The sequence below is a fragment of the Struthio camelus genome, chromosome 2 (assembly GCF_040807025.1).
Source record: "Struthio camelus isolate bStrCam1 chromosome 2, bStrCam1.hap1, whole genome shotgun sequence".
Lineage (NCBI taxonomy): Eukaryota > Metazoa > Chordata > Aves > Struthioniformes > Struthionidae > Struthio > Struthio camelus.
In genome coordinates, this window is record NC_090943.1 from 96,282,520 (window position 1) to 96,303,924 (window position 21,405).

The 21,405-nt window shown below is 40.4% G+C and overlaps 1 protein-coding gene across 6 annotated transcripts in view; it reads right to left on the reverse strand.

Moving 5' to 3' along the window:
- CDKAL1 (CDK5 regulatory subunit associated protein 1 like 1) overlaps positions 1 to 21,405 on the reverse strand; it is a 563,996-nt gene that overhangs the window by 60,585 nt on the left and 482,006 nt on the right. Inside the window, exon 16 of one of the 6 annotated variants that reach the window (XM_068931685.1) lies at positions 5,951 to 6,078. The exons of the other annotated variants lie outside the window; for them this stretch is intronic. Within the exon in view, the coding sequence (XP_068787786.1) occupies positions 6,058 to 6,078 (21 nt within the window). The 3' untranslated portion in view covers positions 5,951 to 6,057. The remainder of the gene's footprint in view (positions 1 to 5,950; positions 6,079 to 21,405) is intronic. 6 annotated transcript variants of the gene reach the window in all.

Below are 21,405 nucleotides of genomic sequence, written 5' to 3' on the forward strand. Positions count from 1 at the left end.
AAGAGAAGACAAAAACACTACTGGCATACTGGACAGCAGGGAGGAAGGATTACCAAAAAAGCACACAAGGTAGGGCAGAAAGCCTCCATGGCTTTGAGACAAGCTGAGCATCCCAGGATCTCTTGTCTGTCCCCGGTACTCTGAGCTACAACTTCTAACAACAGAGGTAAGTGGAAATCCAAACTCTCACTCCTGACCTGTACTCCCCTGAAGTCTGGCTCAGGCTCAGGATATTTAAAGGGGCAGACAGAGTCAAGAGCCAAGCTTTCACAGTTTTAAACTTTTTAAAACTGGAGCATGAAGGCTGGCCAATGTGCTTGGTGAGGTCATACACCAGATTGCACCACGCCACGTTCAACAAAATGGTTGGGTTAGCTGCAATGCAGTTTGCAGCATCTGTCCTGCAGACATCTAAGATCAGAATAGCAGAGGCTGCTGAACGGTGGCAGTAGGTGTCCTGAGAGAACTAACAACAGAAGTTTAGCTACCGCCTGCCTCTTCTTGTGTTAAGTTCACGCTAGTTACTATCAGTTCATCAGGATTATGAAACTTTATTACACCCACCCACAAAACCAAAGAATTTAAAATAAAAGGAGGAGAAAAACATCTCTCTTGTTCACACACTGAAGACAGAACAAGAACAAGCCTAGCAACAAACATTTCAGTCGAATAATACAGGGGAATTAAATAGATGCCAAGAAATTTCTATGAAGAAGTCTTACTTAGGAGATTGCAATAGCTTGCATAGCAGGCTCCGGAGTAGTATTTTTCTATGACATATTAGCAACTGATGAAAATTCACGTTGTTCACAGTGAAAGGACAACTTCAGTTCTTTTTCACTGTCTTGCCTTCAGTCTAATCTTGCCCCAGTATATTTTAACTTAAGCCAATTTGGGATGTTAGCAGCATACAAATACACCTTCCTATGAACTGCCAGAGAATGGTTTTTTGAGCTAGAATTGTGGTAAGCTGCTTACTTCCTTTAATTTCTTCTTAATAATACAGCATTTTTAGTTGTTTAAATCTTAACAGCTGCTGTAACTGTTTAGAGAGGGTCAGGGAATGCAAATGAAGACTACGAAATTCTTTCAATATAAAATCAGAACTCTCTATGCCATGGCAACCGCAATTTGTCATTAAATTACAGATTCTTCAGGGTTGCTCTCTCCATATTGACAAGATCATTTCATAGGGAGAGGAGGTAAGGGAGAAGAGAGAGCTCAATGAGGAAATAGAATTGTTATGACGAGCAATTAACAACCTATATCCTAGCATGTCACGGTGGGTCTTCTCCTTTCATTCCATGAAATAGACTGATTTATAAAAACGCTTTCCATTTGAGTGCCTCAGCCCTAATGCAGTTTATGTTAGGCTGTGTTTTCCCTTGGGCTGGAAAATACTGACATCAACAAGACCACCAGATGTGTTAAACCTATCACCAGCCTGAAAAACCCCTGTCCTCACTATTTCTCAAATATTCTAGTGAATGGCTTGCTTGCATAAATGGGACTAACCCAGTCCACTAAGAAGCCTGCCATCACAGGGATTCACACTTTGCCCTTTCCCCTAAATAGTTATATTTTTCACACAATTCTCTGGTCTCACCTCCTCCCTTTAAAATCCATGCAAACTAGTTACACCGAAAAAATAGCCCAGAAGTCTGCAAAACCTCTGCTCTACAGTCATTTTAGGTAAAAGATCCATAATGAGTAGTAATAAGGTAAAGGGGTGTTTATATGACCACCGTTTTTGTATATGCAAATTAGGCCTCTAATCATAACAAAGGCAGCATTGACAGCGCTGTGACAAAATGTGTCTCACTACCTACGTGACACAAAGTTTTTGGTTTTTTTAAAGGGATTTTTTCTTATTTTCATCACTTACAGAATTGGTAGTGCCTTCCCATCTGAGCTTTCCCATCTGAGCACCAGTACAAAATTTCTTAATGGAAAACTAAGTTTAGAGTCCTTGATGTTCCTTCTCCTGTTCCAAAATCCTGTTCCTAGTTGTAAAGAATTATCCTTTATACCAATTAGTTAGAAAGTGAAGATTTTTTTCTTTCAAGTACTCCAGAGTAAGAAACAACATTGGACACTGAATCATGGTGCAGTAGCAGGTTCCCTAAAGCAGTTATTTGAGTCTCATCTGAATATTAGGCATAGAAACCCTGGAGCGTTAATGGCAGCCCAAGGTCTGGATTTGAGCATTAAATCTGGGTCCAGCCACAACTTGTACTACTGGGAAATTTTAATTGGAACAAAAACTTTGCAGAGGCTATACTGTATTACTGCCTGAGCTTTGTGCACTCATGTCTTCTGTCCAGATCTCAGTTCCAAAATGTTTCCCTGTAATGAAATGGAAGTAATCAATCTATATAGTTTCCCCTACTTCCAATCTCCCGGGGTATGTTCCACCTTTGAAATCGTGGCTTCTTCATACCAGTTTAAACAGCTGCTTAACATTTATACAAAAATCAGAGTACTGAAAGAAAATATAACTCAGTATTTTTCTCATTCTGACTTTTCTTTAAATTTTAAAGACATCTAAATGACACAAAGCATCCCATTTGTGCCAACAATCAGAGGTGTTTTATACTGTGTGTATCAGGATCATAAAAAACTATAGGTGCTTAAGAGAGAGGAGAAGAATAGGATGGAAGTTGCAATTTGATTTTCTGTTTGCAGTGTTCAGATTCTAGCAATAAACCTCAGTGACAAGGTAATGCTAAAGGCCGTAAACAACAAGAGTAGAAATATTATTTTTGAAGTCCATAACTGGAAGCTAAACTAAGTTTCCCTTCTCTATTTTCTTAAGGCTGTCATAGAAACAAGGGCCATCTTCAAAAGACATTTATCAAAGATTTGCCTACAGAAGCTGTAGCTTCAGGAGTCACATTTGCACATACTGAAATGGTACCTCTTCATGCACAGAAAGACACCTGTGAGTAATAGGCTGTTTAGTATAAGCAAGTGCTGGCCTGAGATCACAACATATACACACATGCTGAGCCAGTGAGAGTTACTAAATCTGCTGTTTCCAAATATTTAGATTAATTTTAGTTTTAAAGCTGGGTACTTCTTTTCGGTACTTCCTCCCCTGGCCTCTCCCACTTTTCAAGCCCCTGCCTATTATCGTTCAACTTTCATCAGAAAATCTGATTGTAGATGCCTCTATCACAGTATCTTAACTAACTTTAGTACTCACCACAACATACGGACTTCTTTCTCCCAAAGTATTTGCCTTTTTTTTTTTTTTTTTTTAAAAAAAAGACTCCCACTAGACTGACCCAATTCAGAAGCCTAGTAAAAATATCAGAAAATGCTAGCAGAGTGATCTTCTCCACATATTCACTTATTCACTCCTACTCCAGTTTTGGGGGGAAGATAGGAAGGAATGGACAATAGGCTGCTTTAATTTTCCTATCAATGCCTATGAATTATGCACAATAAGGAAAATAATACAAATAAATATTTGCAAAGTGTTTCTCTCTTCCCTGCACTTTCCAAATGCAGTTCTTCTACTCTTTCTAAGCAGGCATTGAACAAAAATCAGTTTCCTAACAATGGTGGATTTACTGAGGTGTGCAGAGACTATAAAGCTGTCACAAAATGAATTCCCCTCTGTGTTTTATAGCCAGTGGGTCCATTATTTTATTGAAAGTTTGACTTCAGGCACAAGTGCACATGGGCACAACTTGAGATGAAATACTGGCTTTGTCTCATAGGTCACTCCTTCAGTACTTCAGTCTAACACCTAAATAAAATGATATGTCTCATTTGTGCTTCACATCATATTTGCTCTAACATTTCTATGCTGAGGCACTTACTTACAAAGTTTTTGGAGGCATCACGTTTGGTGGTTGTCTATTTTAACAGTATATATACACATAAATTAGATTTTATCACATGACTTGTTCTCAGGAAGACCCACTGACCAAAAATATGAGAGCCACAAAAAAAGCCTGATATTTTTTAGACAACAAAAATGGCGAGAGATCTCTCTGAAAGGGTCACTCTTAAAAGCTGTTTTCTAAACATTCCACTTTTCCCAAATAGAGTGTTTTTGGCAGTTTGCACCGAAGGTTGTATTCAGTGCTCCACGTGTTGCAGTGAGAGGGGAGCACCCACTCACCTCTGCTGTGGCATAGCAGAGCCGAGAATGCCCAATACGGGAAAGCAGAGCAGCAACTCCCTTTCAGTATGAAATCTGAAAAGTAAGGAAAGGAAAAACACAAGCCCTATTATAGATTTCTTCATCATGGAGAAAAGCCACTGAAAACGGGGAGTGTATTTTCCCAGAATATTTTACATTCAAAACAACAGCCCTGTCTGCCCTGGAAAATTCCACAGTAAGTAGAGACCTAGAGAGGGAGAGCCGGTCATGTCACAAGAGACTGAAAGAAGGGATTTGGGGGAAAAGGTGCATGTTTTAATCAGATTCAATAAGGATAGTTATGCACACAATAAAACTCACTCAGACCTTCAGAAGATCCACCAGAAAAATCAGGGAAGATAGATTTTAATTTGCCTGCTATTTCTAAAATTCTGGATATTGCTGACAATCCAAAAACCCACACGTTGCACCTCCTTTCAGATGTTCTTATATAAGAAGTTTTAAAAAGAAAAAGTTACATTTTTTTTAACAATTTTATGTGGTGGTCAGTGATTTCAGTGAAAGTTGATAGAGCTCAGCTCCTTAGGAAAATCAGTGCCTGGGCTGAGCAATATATATGTATTTTAACAAAGACCTCTGGCCTCTCCATCAGGTATAAAATCTAGGTCAAGCTATACTGCTGTGAAGACATAAGTAACCTGAGAAAGAGCTTTATACAAAGCATATATGCATTCAGCACTCTAATGCTTTCCATAAAACACATTTAGCGTAACACACTCACACACATATACACACACACACACGAATTGTCCATGCAGAAAACATATTCACTATGGTTATTCAGCAAACTCATTAAAAATTACAAGGGGTGTACAACTGCATCTAAATCTTTTGATTGTTCCTACAATCCAGATGCTAACAGCCGGGAAAAAACCTGAGAGCTGTAGGAGCATTCTGGGAACTAGACAGAAAGCTAACCAGAGCTTCCATTTTGCTTCTAGAATACATGTTATAAATGTTATACTTTGAGTAAAAGAGCCTTTCCAGATGTAGCTAGATAATACTGAACTCTGTTTCTACCAAGAGCTTCAGGAATAGTATTAGCTCACATGGAAATAATTTTTTAACTAGCTGGGAGTGGTTCCCTAACAGTTCCTGAAGCTGTTCCCCCATGCCCATATCCCCTCCTCTCTGGCTCATTTTAGGAGCTACACCCAGTGTGCAAAATGACCTCTGCACCTAAAGAGGCACAAACTATTTTATTCACGGAAAGAAAGGAATATCATAACTGACTGGTTAAAAACACTACGAGAGTCAAAGCAGAGCTCTGTACAGTATTTATCTGACAACAGCCAACAAGAGTAATCTGTCTTTAATGACGCTATGATGAAACACAGTGACATTAGCTTTACAGAGTCCTGGTACCTCACGACAAATGCAGTTTTCCGTATGATGTAAGAAAGCTGAGAAGACTGCTAGAACAGCATTTATTTTTGCCTGAAGTCTGTAAATTCTGAAGGTCCTGTTCACATAGTATGAGGGTAGAAAAATGGAGGATTATTTAAAAATTAGCGATGGGGGAAAGAGATTAAATTGTTTTTGGACAGGATAGCAAAGATTCAGTGCTTTAATATGCTTAGGCTGAACCAGTAGGATCTCTTTCTAGTTGATCTTTCTCTCATCTTGTCTTAACTTAGTAGGTTCCTTGACTTGTTCACTTAATTCTTTTTTCTACCCTCCATCTGGGTATATTTCTGAGATATTAGAAACTCCAGCATATCACAGCAGTCAAAGTAATTTTTTCTGGGAATACTTTCTAAAGAATGCAATACTCACATGAAAGGTGGGAGAGAGGAGAGACTGAGACCTTCAGACTTAAGGGTGAAGGATAGCAGGTGTATGACAAACCCTCTACTGCAAAAAAGAAGAGGCAAGTAGGACGATCAATCCGAAAGAATAATTTCCTGCAGAACAGTAAATACCCAGAGTTATTTGCCAAGTGACTGACTGTGTAAGTAGATAATATTGATTGGTCAGAAGAGCAGAGCATGGAAAAAACAAAAGAAGAAAGAAAATGGCTTCACATTTTCCCTTCAGTTTCTTAACCGCTATAAGACATGGGTCCAGAAGCCTCAGCTGGCCAGTCACACACCAGCCACTTTCACTCATCTGTGAGCTCCAAGTTTCATTGCTGCATCTCAGTGGTCCCAGTATCTGTCACCCTGCTCCATTCCTGAAGTTCAGAAGGCACAAGAGGCTTTTTAAGTGCCCTGATTCCTATCTCAGCATAAGAATAATAGTAGAACTCTGGCAATCTTGGGCTACCAAACTGTTTTACAGGCGTCTGAGGATGTTCCAGTGAACCTGGGGAGCCGAATCAGCCCCAGTTGCAAGTAGGACTGGGCATGCCAAAAGCAGCAGAAAGGCTATTTTGTCAATGCTCTTCTCTGCTTAGGATCCGGCTCATTATATGAAGCCATATATCTTGAGGAACTACATTGACTTATCTTGTGAGCTGCCTTCCTTCTGCTCTCAGTCGGTAAAATGGAGTCCAACTCAGAGTCTCTGCACTGATACTTTGTGCTGGCTCTGTCTAAATGACAGACTGTCATTCTGCGGCCGTGGTCTCCCACCACACTTGGGTTCCACCGTTAAAAAAATTCTCCATGCTTAGGACATGCAGGAGACAGAGCCTATACAGAATCTGGGCTTGGCTTATGTTACCCATCAGTGCAGCAACCAACCTCAAGCTGAAATCTCTTCTTCTACAGAACTAACTCACATGTATTTTTCCAGCTTAGATTCCCTTGAATACATTTCTATGTGTAAATAAAAATGCCTCAAAAGAATGATGTTATTTCTCCTACAGGCTGGAAAAGAAGAAAATAACCTTGTTGTTGTACCTATTGTTAAATATTTAGGAGCAAATCCCCCACTTTCACAACGAATGGATGGATAGAGATATTCAGTCTAGGTATATTATTAATAATTCACATTATCTTTCAAACTATGTTAAATCTGTCCAATGCATAGCCTGTTCTCAGAAGTTAAAATATCAAATTAGATTATTGATTAACTTAACTTTCTGCTAGATATTGCACCAGCTTTGCATTTCAAAATGAGACTTCATTACATCTGTATCTCGGTTGATTATCTTCTACCAGGACACTGACTCCAGAAATTTCATTATTCTGTAATAATATATAGCATTAACACCTATTTTAGCCACAATTCTCAGAGTGCAAATACAGGAGCTGACATGGTGATTTAATTGAATTTTACACGCCAGTTTGGACTCACATTCATTTAAATCCAACTTAGATTGCTGCCAGTTAGAATATCACTGTGCTGTAAGCCAAGAAGACAAGTCAACCATGGCACTGCTAACTATATGAATTTCCCATTCTGCTAATGTAATTCCCTCCAGTTTACAAGTCTTGCTAGCAATATCTTTGGAAGTAAAAAACCGCAGGAAGAAAATAGCAGATTCAAATACAGATGACTTTAAAACAGTAAAAGCAGCTTATTTTCAGGACCGTGTCTCTGCAACGTCTGTATTGCTTCCAGTCACTTACAAAACCAGCAGTCTCAATAGTTAAACAGCTAAAAGAAGACATGAGCTATCATAATACATGACAACAACATTCCCCTCGAGGAGCAAAGATCCTTATCCGCTTTGAGGAGTGAATTTGGTCTTTCTGGGCTTTCAGCTGTGAGCCCACCAATCTCCCACTGCCATCAAAGCACACAAGGTTTGCTCTTGGCTAAATGTCCCCTCTCCCACAAAAGGGTCTGCAGGGAGAAACTGCCTCAGAGTTTGAGACCCTCTCCTACATAGATACAAGCACGAAGTGGTCAAGGGCTCGGCCGCAAGGAGCGGTTAAAACTCCCCTCCTCACACCAGTAGTGCCAAGTGGCATCTCCTGTAGGTCTCTAAACATCACTGGGGCAACTAATGCAGCCCCCAGATTTTCCGCTGGGGGCAAAATCCTGCCGTTCCCAAGATGCAGGGGGCACAGAGCAGCCACGGATGAGCCCCCTCTCCTGCCCCCAGCACGGTGTGGCAGGGGCCAGCCTGGGGAGGCACTCAGCTACCCAGGAGCGCTGGCAGCACCCAGGCACCTTTTCAGACTAGGATAGGGCAAAGGTGTTGAAAAGCACCTGGTACCATCCGCAAACCCCACGAGGAAGCTGGGCGGGCTGGTTTCTGCAGCTGGAGGTGGGGGTCGCGGGGCGCCCCGCCAGCGCTCGGCACTGCCACCTGCTCATCCGGCCTGTCGCTGCCGGGAGGCGCGTTGTGCCCAGACGGGTCCCCGTGGAATGAGGTGGCGAAGTAAAAAATCTGGCACGGGGCCCAGCAGCTACAGTTTACAGAGAGACACGCTGGCAGACACAAGACCTTTATTATATCTGGATCCACCACTTATTTCTCTGCGAGTTCCTAAAACATACTTGGTTCCAAAGCAAATAAAGACGAGTTAGTGCACCCTGCTGCCCTGTAACCATACCAGCCAGGGACAATGCGCTTTGCGGATTACCGGCATGCCACAGTCCCCCAAAACCAGGAAAGTCTTGCCCAGTTAATTCTATTTATCGAAGTGGCTAAATTCTGATATTGATCACATTCAGCCTTTGAGAAGAACAGGTTATTCTTCACACAGCACACAGGGGAACTAGCTGCTCCTTCGGATGTACGTGTACTGGAGTAACTACAACTGTCATTTCCCCCTTTCCCTCCTCTCCTCCCGCCTTGAGTTTCAAAAACTTACTTTTTATTATTTACTTCAGTGTCTGAAACAGCTGCTTCATAGTAAGACAAACTTGGCACGTCTGAGGTATCAAAGCCTGACGGAGTTTTGCAAGGTATGATTTATAGCTCCCTTTTTGTTGTATAGTACATGGGGAAGCCAAGAGTGAATAATCCTTTTGGGTATCAGGAATCCAAAAGTCTTGTATCCTAGCAATAGCCACCATGAGCCAACTGGCCCAAACACATTTTTGTTAGATTTTGGCCATACTGTTTCTTTCCAGGGTTGATCTATACCTAGAAAGATTATAGCATATTCCTGCTTCACATAGTTGGCCTGTATCATAGGCAGTTCACAAAAATTAGAGAATGATACCAATTTAACAGATGAATTGCATTTCTTAAAGAAAAAACATTCTTATTTTTAAAATGAAGCCTAAAAGCAGCAACTCTCATACAAATCTGAATTCAGAAGCAGGGGGAAACATTCTCATTTGGAGCAGTCTTATATAGCTACACAGTTGAGATTTATTAGCTAGTTAGATTTTATATAAAATAAACTGATTAGTTTTTATAGGATCACTATCTTTATAAGCGTTCATTCATCATGACACACAGAGCCCAACCAAACTGCTAAACTTTTTGCATTCTTTTTTGTCTGTCTTGATGTCCTCGTTCATCTCTTTTCTTTGTGCTGGTCATAAGCAACACAAAGCAGTTCCAGCTGATCTTGGCCAAAGAGTTCGAATACATATTATAGTCTATTTCCAAATACCAAAAAAGGCTTATTTTAAACCCAAACTAAGCAAAACAAATCAGCAGACCTACTGCAAAAATACATTTGAAAGAACCGGAGCCTGAAGTTTGACGTACTGACAGTGATTACTTTTGGCATCAGGTGACAAATTTATTTGAAAAGGCGTTGTAACTCATGGGTGTCAGTCCCAGCCCCCACCAGTGCCAAACTCAGCACTGCTGCCAATGGCTCATCATCGCTAGTCTAGCGGCTGCAACACGTTCCACCTTGCACACAGTATAGAGACGAACACAGGTCAGGATGAAAACGAACACATTAAAAGTCGTACCGAGCTGAACCCTATTCTGTAAAATATCTGAACACGTACAGCACAGAAAATGCTTTTATTTTTGTGGTGTCGATAGCATTCCCTGCTCTGTTGAACTAGCTGTGAGAGGTGGCACATTGCTCAGGGAGATCTTCTTTAGTCTACTTGAATTCCTAGGAGGGATGCGTAAGCAGAGCTGTTCTGCGCAGTCCTCCAGTCAGCTCAGCAGCAAATCATTTTTTGAAATTCAGGGTGTTGGGATCGATTTTCATGCTCTTCTTGGTTGAATTTGAGAGGCATACTCTATTCTCAACCCTCCCCTTTTCATTCCGATACATGTGGAGCTCTTGAAAAAGCAACGCAATTTTCAACTTGGATGGGAGGAAATTTTACACTGCTGAAACAGAAATCTCCATGTTAGTTTTTTATTAGGAGCACCTCCAAAAGTAAACCTGCATTGTCGGTGACAAGGAGAGGGCTAACACCTGGAAGCTGGACATTCAAACGTGAATTAAGAGTGGGGAAAAGAGCAGCAAAGAGCTTTTACAGTTCCCAGAGAGAGTGAGCATAGATTCGTGGGAAGAAAAATGTACATATTGTGCGCCTGTGTGGATGTCTCTAAACATACCGTGATCTCAGCTGGAAAAAAAAATAAAAAAAAATCAACTTTTAGCGGACAGAGCTTGTGCTCTGTCTCTGTGGCAATGAACTGGAGACCTGGAAGGACAGAACTGCACCAGTCAGAGTGGATATGTAAACCTGAAGCGACTATGTGGACGCTAATATCTGATTTAGTTTTCTAATTTCCATGTTACCTACTCAGTGCTCAATAATATCAACTTAGAAAGAAATCCTTGCGAAACAAGCCCCTCCTAAGGTAGAAAATCTTTTAAAAATATTTTCTCTACAATAAAACTCTTTTTCCTCAGTAATAAGAATTTCCCTTAGCAACTCAGACTTTCTGGATGAGAGAAAAGCACTAGGATGGGAAGGAAATGTAAAATCTGGTCACAGGAGGAATCTGCTCCTTGGTCTCGATTTTCACTGATCATGAATAGGGTTTTACACCTTTCTCTGCCAAACATTTTGCAGGGAAGCTGGCACTACTACAATAGAGACAGCCTTTCCATTTGAACCCGCAAGAAGTGCCTGTTGATATAGCATGTGGAAAAAACAGCGTGTAAGTTCACAAATAAAACACATGCAGCACTTGACAGGAGCAGGAAAAAAAAAGACTCTCTTCCTTCCCCCAGTTTACTTAATTATTATGAAAATAATCAGTTAGTCTCTACATCACAAGATTAAGATTACTTCTTGATGAAAGCAGGACCACTTCTATGGGGAGGACAAGTGGAGTATGAAGAACTAAAAAAAAAAGAGAAAAAAGGTAAAAAAAAAAAATCTAGTTAATTAAAAAGGAGAACTAGTAAAGACTGGGAACAGGAAATAGGAGTTTGTATCAATCTATTTAACTGACGGATAGCAGCTTCCACGGGGAGAAATTACACTAGTTGTAAGAGCCTTCAAGTCTCAGAAGAGAATTAAAAAAACATTATGTATCATGCTGGGAAGATTAAGCCTTTCATTTAGTTTAGACAAAATAAAATTTATAGCTTTGTTTGGCAGCAATAAGTATTTTTTTAAAGAATAAAATACACATTTAGTCTTCATATTTGCAGTTTTCGTAAAAGCAAATTCCTTGTTTCATCTGATGGGAATACTTCAAGAAATAATATTGCCCTTCATCCTACAGGTACACAGAGAAACATGCAACTGCACAATCAGCAGCTGCCCATTTTTCTCAGACTTCTGAAAAGCCACAGCCATCAAAGCTGCCCCACAAAACCACCTAATTAAGGAACTTCTCAAAAAACTCCCCCAAAGCCAAGAAAAACAAAACTGCCCCAAAGAAAGATAGTGGCATTAACTGTAACCTTTTCCACTTTATATATTTGCCAAGGTGGATAAAATCTCACAAATCCACCCTGCTCAAACACAATGACCCTAAGACTTTTTTAGGCAATGACAGGAGGCAGTAGTGGCAATAATCAGATTCTGCTCTTAATTTAAGACCCCTTACAGGAGAACAGTGTGAGGTGGACTTGGTGCAAATGAGAAGGCCAGTGAAATCAAATACACTTCGCTATTTCTGAGCCAAAGCACTGCTGAGAATTCATCAACAATCCGCAACATGTGAAGAACAGTGGAAGTGATTCTATACCTTGTATGATGTGCACGTCTTTAATTATATTTTCCAAGCATGAGAAACAGCAGTCACTGGCTAGATACCATTAAAAATAAATAAGAAAAGAAAACACTAAAACGCAAGAACAACTGAAGTTTGGTAACAAAGAACAACTCCATTTCAAAAGAAAAATGCGCATTTCCTCCTAATCAGTACTTGCCTAGAAGTATATCCTCTTCCATTTAGGGTAAGGTGGGGGGGAGGATATATGTGCTGCTCTTTTGCAGAAGCTTTTCCAGATGCCCTTGATCTGTCCCCCTAGAGGTGAGGAATGTATCTATCTGATATGGAGAGGGACAAAAATCAAGAAATTCTGAAAAAACTCACTGAACTCTACCACTGGATGAACAGAATTTTGTGCCTTAGTTTATCATCTATTTAAAAAAAAATCCCTGGATATTTACTTTTTATTAAGCAACTGGATATCAAATAATGAACAAGAGGTTATTAATGAAGATATACTTCATTACTTTTCTCTGCAGTAAACTAAAATATTAAAAATGCAGCTTACAGTAGGACCAAGCATTTTTTGCTGATAAGGGAAAACAGCTTTTCCCTTCAGTGACTTGAATGCGTTCCAGCTACAGAAATCAATAGCTTCAGAGGTCAACAATACAGAGGTACTGAGACTGAATCCTGAAGTGAAAAGGCAGCTAATTCTGGAAAAATGCCAACGCTGCACTGACATTATTGGTGGCACCCTGACCTGACACAGCAAACAGAGCAAGAGATGTTGGTTAAGCTTTCCATAAAGACATCTGCAGTACTGGAAGAACGCACTGCAGTTGCCCTTTCAGTCAGAATAGGTTCTGTCAGGGCAATATGACTGCTAGAGATAGAAAGAAGGGGCATTGCTTTTCCTGGCTGATATGATCTCTGAAGGGGAGAAACAAGAAGTACGGAGTAGTTAAGAATTTTTAGCTACAAAACATACTGAAAACCACCTGGACCAAAGAGCAGATAAGCAAACTCGATTTGAAAGGGTGCATTTATTTAGGAGAACTAAAACCTGGAGGACCAGAGCTAGACGGCTAGTAGAAAAGGGGAAGTGGAGACAAAAGAAATTAACAGAATTAGAGCAGAAATAGAAATCCTTCCTTTATTGTAGGATACCTTGACTAAGCAGACAGAAAGGTGAATCAGAGCACAGTTGCGTGCCACTCTGTTTTTACAGAGCCTGCAGAAGGGACACTGCTGACCTATTCATTTAGGGTCGATTCTCCCACTGGAAGATCCTCCCAGGGACCATTCCTTGAGGTCAACTCTTATGCCAAGATAACTAGTTCTGTAGGACAGTAGTACCAAGCCTTTAAGACTAGGCAGGTCCCTTATCTTCACTGAGTACACTGAGGCCATGAGGAAGGGAGGCATGAATTACACTAGGAGGCCACAGTGATCATATTACAGGGCATAAACTGGACACTCCTGTTGTAGAAGATGCCTTCAGTTAAGAAGGAAACTTAGGAAATTATGCTTTTGCCGTCTTACACTGATCCATACTTTATTGAGTAGTAGTAGATTCATGGCTTTCACTGGGATTTCCCTAGAGAACAGGTAATACTTAGCAGCAGGAAGATGGAAAGAGTGAATTAGGACATCATAACCGTGCAGGTTGCAGTAATATTTTTGGACACATCATGGATCAAAGCCACATTATACTAGGCACTGAGCAAACACACCACAAAACTAGCCCAGTGAGCTTGCTACTTGTACATTGCAGAAATACTGGTAAATCTTTGCTTTTATCTTAATAGAGAAAAATGTTAATCATTCCTAATTCTCTTTAAATACATATCTCTACAATTCTTTTCTGTTGCCTTCAATTACTTTCCATTTTCAACCCAATGTTTAATGCATTTCTTTACCCTACCATGTCCTTCTTATCCTGAATCCTCTCTTTTCCTCCTCACCTCCTCCCAACAAAAATATACCTTTTATTGGGAAAATATTATGATAAAATTTGAAATGTTCTTTCTGGTTCCCCCACTAGAGTGCACAGGGACCTCCTCAGAGCAGCTCCATTTCAGGATCTGACATTATCCCCTACCAGATCACAGGCACAATAACTTGTTATTTATTTCACAGCTAAAATATAAAATTTGTCCTGTATAATATGACAAAAAGTTTGTTCTGCTTAATAAAAGAGACATTATTGCTATTGAATAAGCAAAAGCTTATCTTCTGTCTTTAAACCCTAATGTAATTAAAGAGAGAGGTTACTATTGGATTCCCAAGTAACATAGCTCTGCTAATGTCAATTATTCTTTGTGAATAGTATGAGTTTTGACTAAAGAAACAAATCAGTTTAATCTGCACCAGTGCATAAACCTAATGTACTTTATATGACCTTGAGGTAACTGACTGCATGTTCCTTCCCCCAAAGGTTTTTTTTTTTTCTTGTTCAGCTTTTTGATAACCACAAACTGCAGAGAATTAGTTGGAACAGTAACACCCCCACCCCCCAAAAAAAAAAACCCTCAAAACACACAGATGGCTTTTAGCTCATGCATCAGGACCCAGACTTCATTAAAAATAAAAAAAAAATCTTCCTGAAGCAAAAGTCCTGAATGTCAAAGAAGAAAATTACATATCCTCCATGCTATCATGCAAAGTAGGAGGCAACGCAGCAGAGACAAGACCTGTTTGTTCTCCTCAAGCCTTCAGACTCTCTGATTATCTTCTCTGATCCTAGTTCTATTTTCCCTAGGGTAGTCAGTGCTTGATGTCTATCAAATTCATCATCATTTTCCTCGTGGAGTTTTTACTGCACAAATAGGCCTTGCTGCTAAATTGCCTCAAGCAATAGTTTGAGGTAGGTGGCTGCATCCTGGCAACATTTTCAACATTACCCTACCAGGTAGGAAAGGGGCACATCCACTCTCTTTCAGAGGATGTCAGGATAACATAGCACTATTCTACAGCTATTACACGTATCTACATATGTGGCACATCAGATTTAAAAGACATGCGTTTACTGGAGACATTAGCATTTTCCATTCTGAGCTCCCATGAAAACAATGTCACACAGAGGTAGAAGAGATCTGTAGTATGATTTCTTCAACAAAGATCAAAAAAAGATCTAAAAGTCTTGAAAATCCAATTAGTTTCTTCCACTAAATAGTTATATTTAATTGGAGAAATGAAGGCCACTTGTTTGACATAGTTTTAATATAAGCCAGGTGTCACATCACCCATGGCTACCTGAACTGCAATACTGTGGGACTGACGGGCTCTGTGAGACACCGGGTTGGCAAGGTTACTTGACACTTTTTAGCAGCATGTAACTTCACTCAACTTTCCCATGTTTCATAAAGTTGAATGTATTTGAGAGCTGCAGCCAAAATAATTCAGCAATTTTTGGAAAGGTGTTAAGGAAAAATACATCAGCCTCGCTGCTTTTCCCTGTCTCTGGGAAGAGGGAGAGGAGCACTTAGACTGGTTCCACACAGTCAGTGATACTGGCTCCGTGCACAGCTGATCATGCGCCAATACAAATATGATTCAGCTCAGGAATGGGCCCAAGGTCATATTTCCATTTGATTAGTCACAGGACACGGACTTGCTGGAGGAGGATAGACAATGACTTGATCTGATAGTAAGGCAAGCAGTGAAAATACTAAGCCCTCAATGTTTTTGAACAGATTTGAACTGCTAGCATGAGTTAGTAACATGTCAGCACTCTGCATTATGTGGTTGAGGCATTTTTGATCTAGAGACCTTAAAACCGGACTTATAGTCAAAGCACAGGCCCATATTGCACCCCTATTACTACTGCTCTTAATTTGTTATCTTCTGGCTTGGAAAGGTGGGAGGGGAAGGCTTTGAGATTTCTTCAGACTTTGCTGTCCACCAGCATGTCGGACGCACAACTAAACCACAGGACTGAGCTGTGCAGTTCCTCTCATCTCAGCAGCTCCTTGTGCAACTGTGAATGTGTTTGATAGTGTCATAAGGACTTCATTTAGAGGGAAAAACGTATGCACACATTCACAGTGTAAGTTGCACACACAAACTACTGCTATGTTCCCTTCCCTACAATCCCAGGCTGAAACACTTCTGAAGCACATAGGGAAGCCAAATTAACCTGCAGGTAAATTTGGTGGAATGACACCACAGATGAACATGGCTCAATCTTTGCTGTTCTCTCCTTCCCTCTCCAGGCCCCCATAAAAAGCCAGCTGGGCTCAAAATGATACAGTGATATTTTCTTGGCAAGGTTCTTTATAACATGTTTAAGAAAACTAATTATTAGAAACACAGCCCACCTGGTACATACGCTCTTGCTAAACCCACAGTTAGTGCGGGGTATCAGACAGAAGGGAAATAACAGTAGGATCAGCTTTTGACTTACAGGTAGTAACAGCCTCATCAAAAACAAGGCAAATAACACTATCATGGGTAATAATATGAACCTAGGACAGCCCAGTAAAAAACACAAAAACACATGAGCCATAATCTTCCTAAATAGTCGCTCCCCATTGAAATGAAAGCATTTGACTTCCAAGTGGTAGTTTAAAACAAAGGCAATAATTTGTTTCCAGCTGGTACAATCGTTTAATAAAATGCCTGCTGTGTCTCCAGGAATAATACTCTTCTTTCCCTGGTAACAAACATAATTACCCTGTTTTTGGATCACCAGTTCAGTCCATCCCCAAAGTGTTCCTACTCAAAGTACAAGATAGACAAAGACAATAACTTGCTATATGGAAGATACAGAATAAAAAGCCAGCCTGAAATGTACAAGTGAATTGAGGAAAGAAAAAAAAAAAAGAGCGGAAGGCTGAAGCCACTTCACTATTATTATAATTATTCATCTAATGTTTTAATAATAAGAAAAAAGCAGTCTGTCTCTTTTCTCATCTAAATTCAAACTTCACACTTTGTAGGTGTTAATCTTAGCATCTCCGAGCTGTAGGGAGGTAAGAGAAAAGACAGCCTCCAAACTGCAATAGATGGATGAGAATGCTACCTGGAGAGGTAGTTAATTATCTTGATTATGTTAATTTGCATTGTTTGTCAACAGCCAAAGAAGAATGAGGTGCTAGGTGTTGCTGAGGGGTTATTGTAGTGCTGTTTGTAAACCTTTTTTTTTTTTTTTTTTAAGATATCATTTACATAATGTATAATAATAATTTCTCTTCTCCAGAACAAATATTTGAGTTATAAAAATAAAAGGATTATGTTGTTTTTCTTTCCTAACGTACAAGTAAGAGGAGAAAGAGGAATAAAACTGTCTATGGCAGAACTGTCCCAGTGGTATAATACATTTTTCAGCATTTTGATGAAGCTGTTTGTTTGGACAAAATAGCTGTGTGTTTATGAAACAACATTATTTAGCACTTGAGGCCTGGAACCGACATGCGCTGTTTCCAAGCAATGTGATCAAGTTTGAATAGTAAAAAGCACGTTTGCTCTCTTTTTCCCCATTGGCTCTTAAAAATGAAACATTAGATCAGGAGAGATCCATTTAATGGCCTTTCTTGGAGAATCAATCAACAGCAGCTTCGTAATAGCTGGCATGCAGCTAGGTGATCATAACTCAAGCACGCATGCCTTACGGAGCAAATGGGCAAGCAGAAGGAAGATGGGAATAGCTGCAGATACTGCAATTCAATGAGACAAAAAATTCTTAGTCTTCAGCAAATGGATTCATCACTCCTCTAGGAGGAATGTAGCAGCAGTGGAAAAGTGACAGCAAATAAATACTGCAGGAAATTCTGGTCAGCAGCTAAGACCTGTACGGTAAAGTGACAGGTACAAAAATACAACACAAAAATATATTCAAAACCTAGCTAGGAACTCATTTATTATAGACTACTGCTTTTACTGGAACAAATGAACGTTGGCCTGCTCACAACAATAAAGCTCTTGATTAAATAACTGGTCTGACTTTTTGCCCTTCCAGTAGTCTAAGAGAACAATGACAATTTAAAAATTTGCATATATTTTCCAACGTGAACAATATCTAGGTTGTCTCACTAGCCTCATTAAAGATATACCCTTTTGTGCTATTAGTGCTAATTCTCACAGCACGTTAACGCTGTGGAAAGCAAATGTTCCCAGCCTTTTTTAGCTAAGACTCACTGAGGAAAGCTAATAGTGCTCCAGCCCTGGCAGCACTCAGCACCTCAGCTGGTTGGGTCTGGGCTGCCCTGGCCACCTCCTTAAAGGCTATTTCCAGCAAGGCAATGGGGAGCATCCTGAGGTGGTCTGTGCTTCCTTTAGCAGGTCCCCAACAGCACTCTTGAGCTGTAGCTCAGAGCAGAGATACTCAAGGCAGCGCAGTGCTGTGAGCAGTTCAGGCTTGGCTCCCTGGAGCTCCAGGTGTATCTGTCCAGCTGACCGCGAAGCTGAAGTGAGCCTACTCAGTCTTCTTGAGCTTGGTTACTTAAACCAATTTTGAGCATAGAAATTCCCTCAAAACCTTGGGCAAGCTCACTGCAAGGCTGGCTAAACAGATATTTATCATGGCATCCTCCCCCACCCCCAATACCTCACTCCTTTTAAAATTGCACTTGTCACAGACCTACGAGACTTCCTTTCTTGTCTTTAGACAAGGATCCACACGTACATCACCTATTCCTATGTTACCGTAATTTACTCTTCCTTAAAGTAAATAATACGCTCCAACTAATATAACATGCAATAACTTTCAATTTAAGAAACAAACGTCAGCAAGAAGACATCACCCACAAGTCCGTTCTTTCCAGTGACTTTGTGTTCACCACTAGGTATAACCTGAAATCTAATCTTTAGAGTAAAGCTGGCCAAATGGAAAATACGGATGTGACAAAAATAAAGTATTTTATGGGAGTATTTGCATTTTGTCTAAATTCAGGACAAATTATATAACAAAGGAATATTCTTACAAAGGTCAAAATGTTTCCTTTTGAGATTTCAGTATAAACAATGCATGATTTGGAGGGGATCACAACCACTGTACTTTCCACACATGCAGGGAGCTCAGAGTCTAAATGGACAAGAAATGGAGATATAACATCCAAGCACAGATCTAGACTGTAATACTTTCCCTCACACTAATTTATGGCATAGATAATCCCACTGTTGTTAGGAGTGCTGATGAAATACTGATGAAGCTTCTCTGTTTATGCACTAAGCAGGCATAGCTAGCTCCAGCCTGCTTGCCTGCTTGACCTGGAGGCGAGTAAAATGTATAACAGCAATAATTTAGCTCTTTAAAGAATTCTTCACACTTTCACATAGTAGGAAGAAATCTCAAACAAGTGGTGAGGCCACCATGTCACTACAACAACTCAGATCCTTGGCTTTGCCAGTGAGTGATCAACCAATTTCCAAATGAGAGCTGTTTCAGTAAGGACTTCTGTTCAGTGGGAAGCAAGTATATATATATCATCAGCCCACTTCACAGAGGTTAAATAGCTTGAACATGGCAAACAAGCTACCGTATCTGACATCCATCAAATCCAAACTTGGAACATACAGAGCCTTTCACATCGAAATCGCTTTTCCTCTCTTGGCCAGGACTGACTAAGATTAGCACGCTTTCGGGATAAGATCCCAGCTTCACTGATATTACAGGTGAACTTTCTCACTGCTGTGCAGCAGAGATTTCGCGCCCAGTGTTCAAAATCACAGAACAGTTCAGGTTAGGGGGCACTGCCCAAGGTCAACCCGTCCAGTGCCCTGCTTTGAAAGGCCAGCTTTGAAGTCAACATAAAATCTCTGCTGAACTAAAAGAAGAATAAAAATGGGTTACAAGATGCATTGCCTTCCTGAAAGGGGCTTACAAATTAAGCTGACCCTTTAAAGGAAATTCCGAACAAAAACTGAAGTAGCGACCCCTTCCCGTCTCCTCCTAACCTGTTTATTAACACGCTCACCATTATCTTCTCTATGTATAAAGATCCTTTCTCCAGAAATCATTTCTCTCTCACTGTGATACAGCCACCTTCTGAAACAAAAGTGTCACAATCTTTTGTCTTTTCTTTATTTTCTTTTTGACACATCTTCCTGCCTCTGACACTCCTTCAGAAGCTGCTCTTTGCCTCCAACCCTCAGCATCCAAGATCCTACCTCCCTGCCTGCCCACAACTGACTTCCTTTTCTGTCCCTCAGGCCCAACACCTAGCTTCTCCCCTTCTTCCCCCTGGGGTGCAGCAACATCATGGCAGAGCCTAAACTGGCAGCAGATTTATTGGGCTGGCCTCTACTCTGCTCGAAATTCCACCTCTCATATTAGCGTGTCTCATTAGCACACACACTTTGCCAGCTGAGAACCAAAAGAAACACAGACATCATTCAGAATTTGCATTCACATGACAGCATTTAAAAACTGTGCTTCAAGTGCAGGTACTAGGGAAGGACTAAGGCATGTTATCTGCACCTAAAGACATCAGTGGCAAAATTTGCCTTGTCTAATCTAATGCAGCACACAGCTCTCTTATCTACTGTAAAGAGCCCCCAGAAGAAATGCTGCAAAGAAACCCTCCAGTCAAATGTGTCAACAGAAACGCAGTAAGAAACGTAATTTCCTGAAAGGTTTTCCCCAGCTGAGGGGAAGGACAGATGTGTACAAAACAGAGGTTACACTTCCATTTTTGGGAATGATTCGCTGTGGTTTTTAAAGAATAAAAAATGTGCCGTGTCAGCCACTGGCAGAGGAAAATAGTAAGTTATACTATTTTCAGCTACAGAGCTAAACTTTTGTTTGGTTTGGCTTCTTCTGCAACAAGGAAAGGGTTACTTCTTAACCTTCTGTCCTTAGCAGTACTACTCCCTCCTCCTTTATTATTGCACAGCAAGGCACTTAGGAAAGCTGAAGACGTCCTCAGGGGTGACTCATTAGGGCTCAAAAAAAATCAGATCATTTAAAAGATATCCTAAGCTTTGGTTGAGTACCACCTACTGCATGCACTTGAGGAATCTCCTCTGATATGTTATGCTACATATTCACACAACAGGAAATGCAGGAACTTTCTCAAAAGGACTGTAGGATGATGCATATTTATGCTGATTGATTTCTGAACCTCAGTTCCTCTTACTTATCACCACAAATCACAGAAGATCGCAGCTCTGAATTTTCATATTCACAAGTGTGGCAAGTGTATTTTTGAGAAAACATTACTGATTGTTCCATACAAGCAAAATTGCTGCCTGTGGAAATTATAGCCATTTTCAGCCCCAAGCTAAACAAACAAATCTCTTTGTAGGGAAGTAAAATGGAAAAACTCAATACACAAAATTCTCTTGTGCT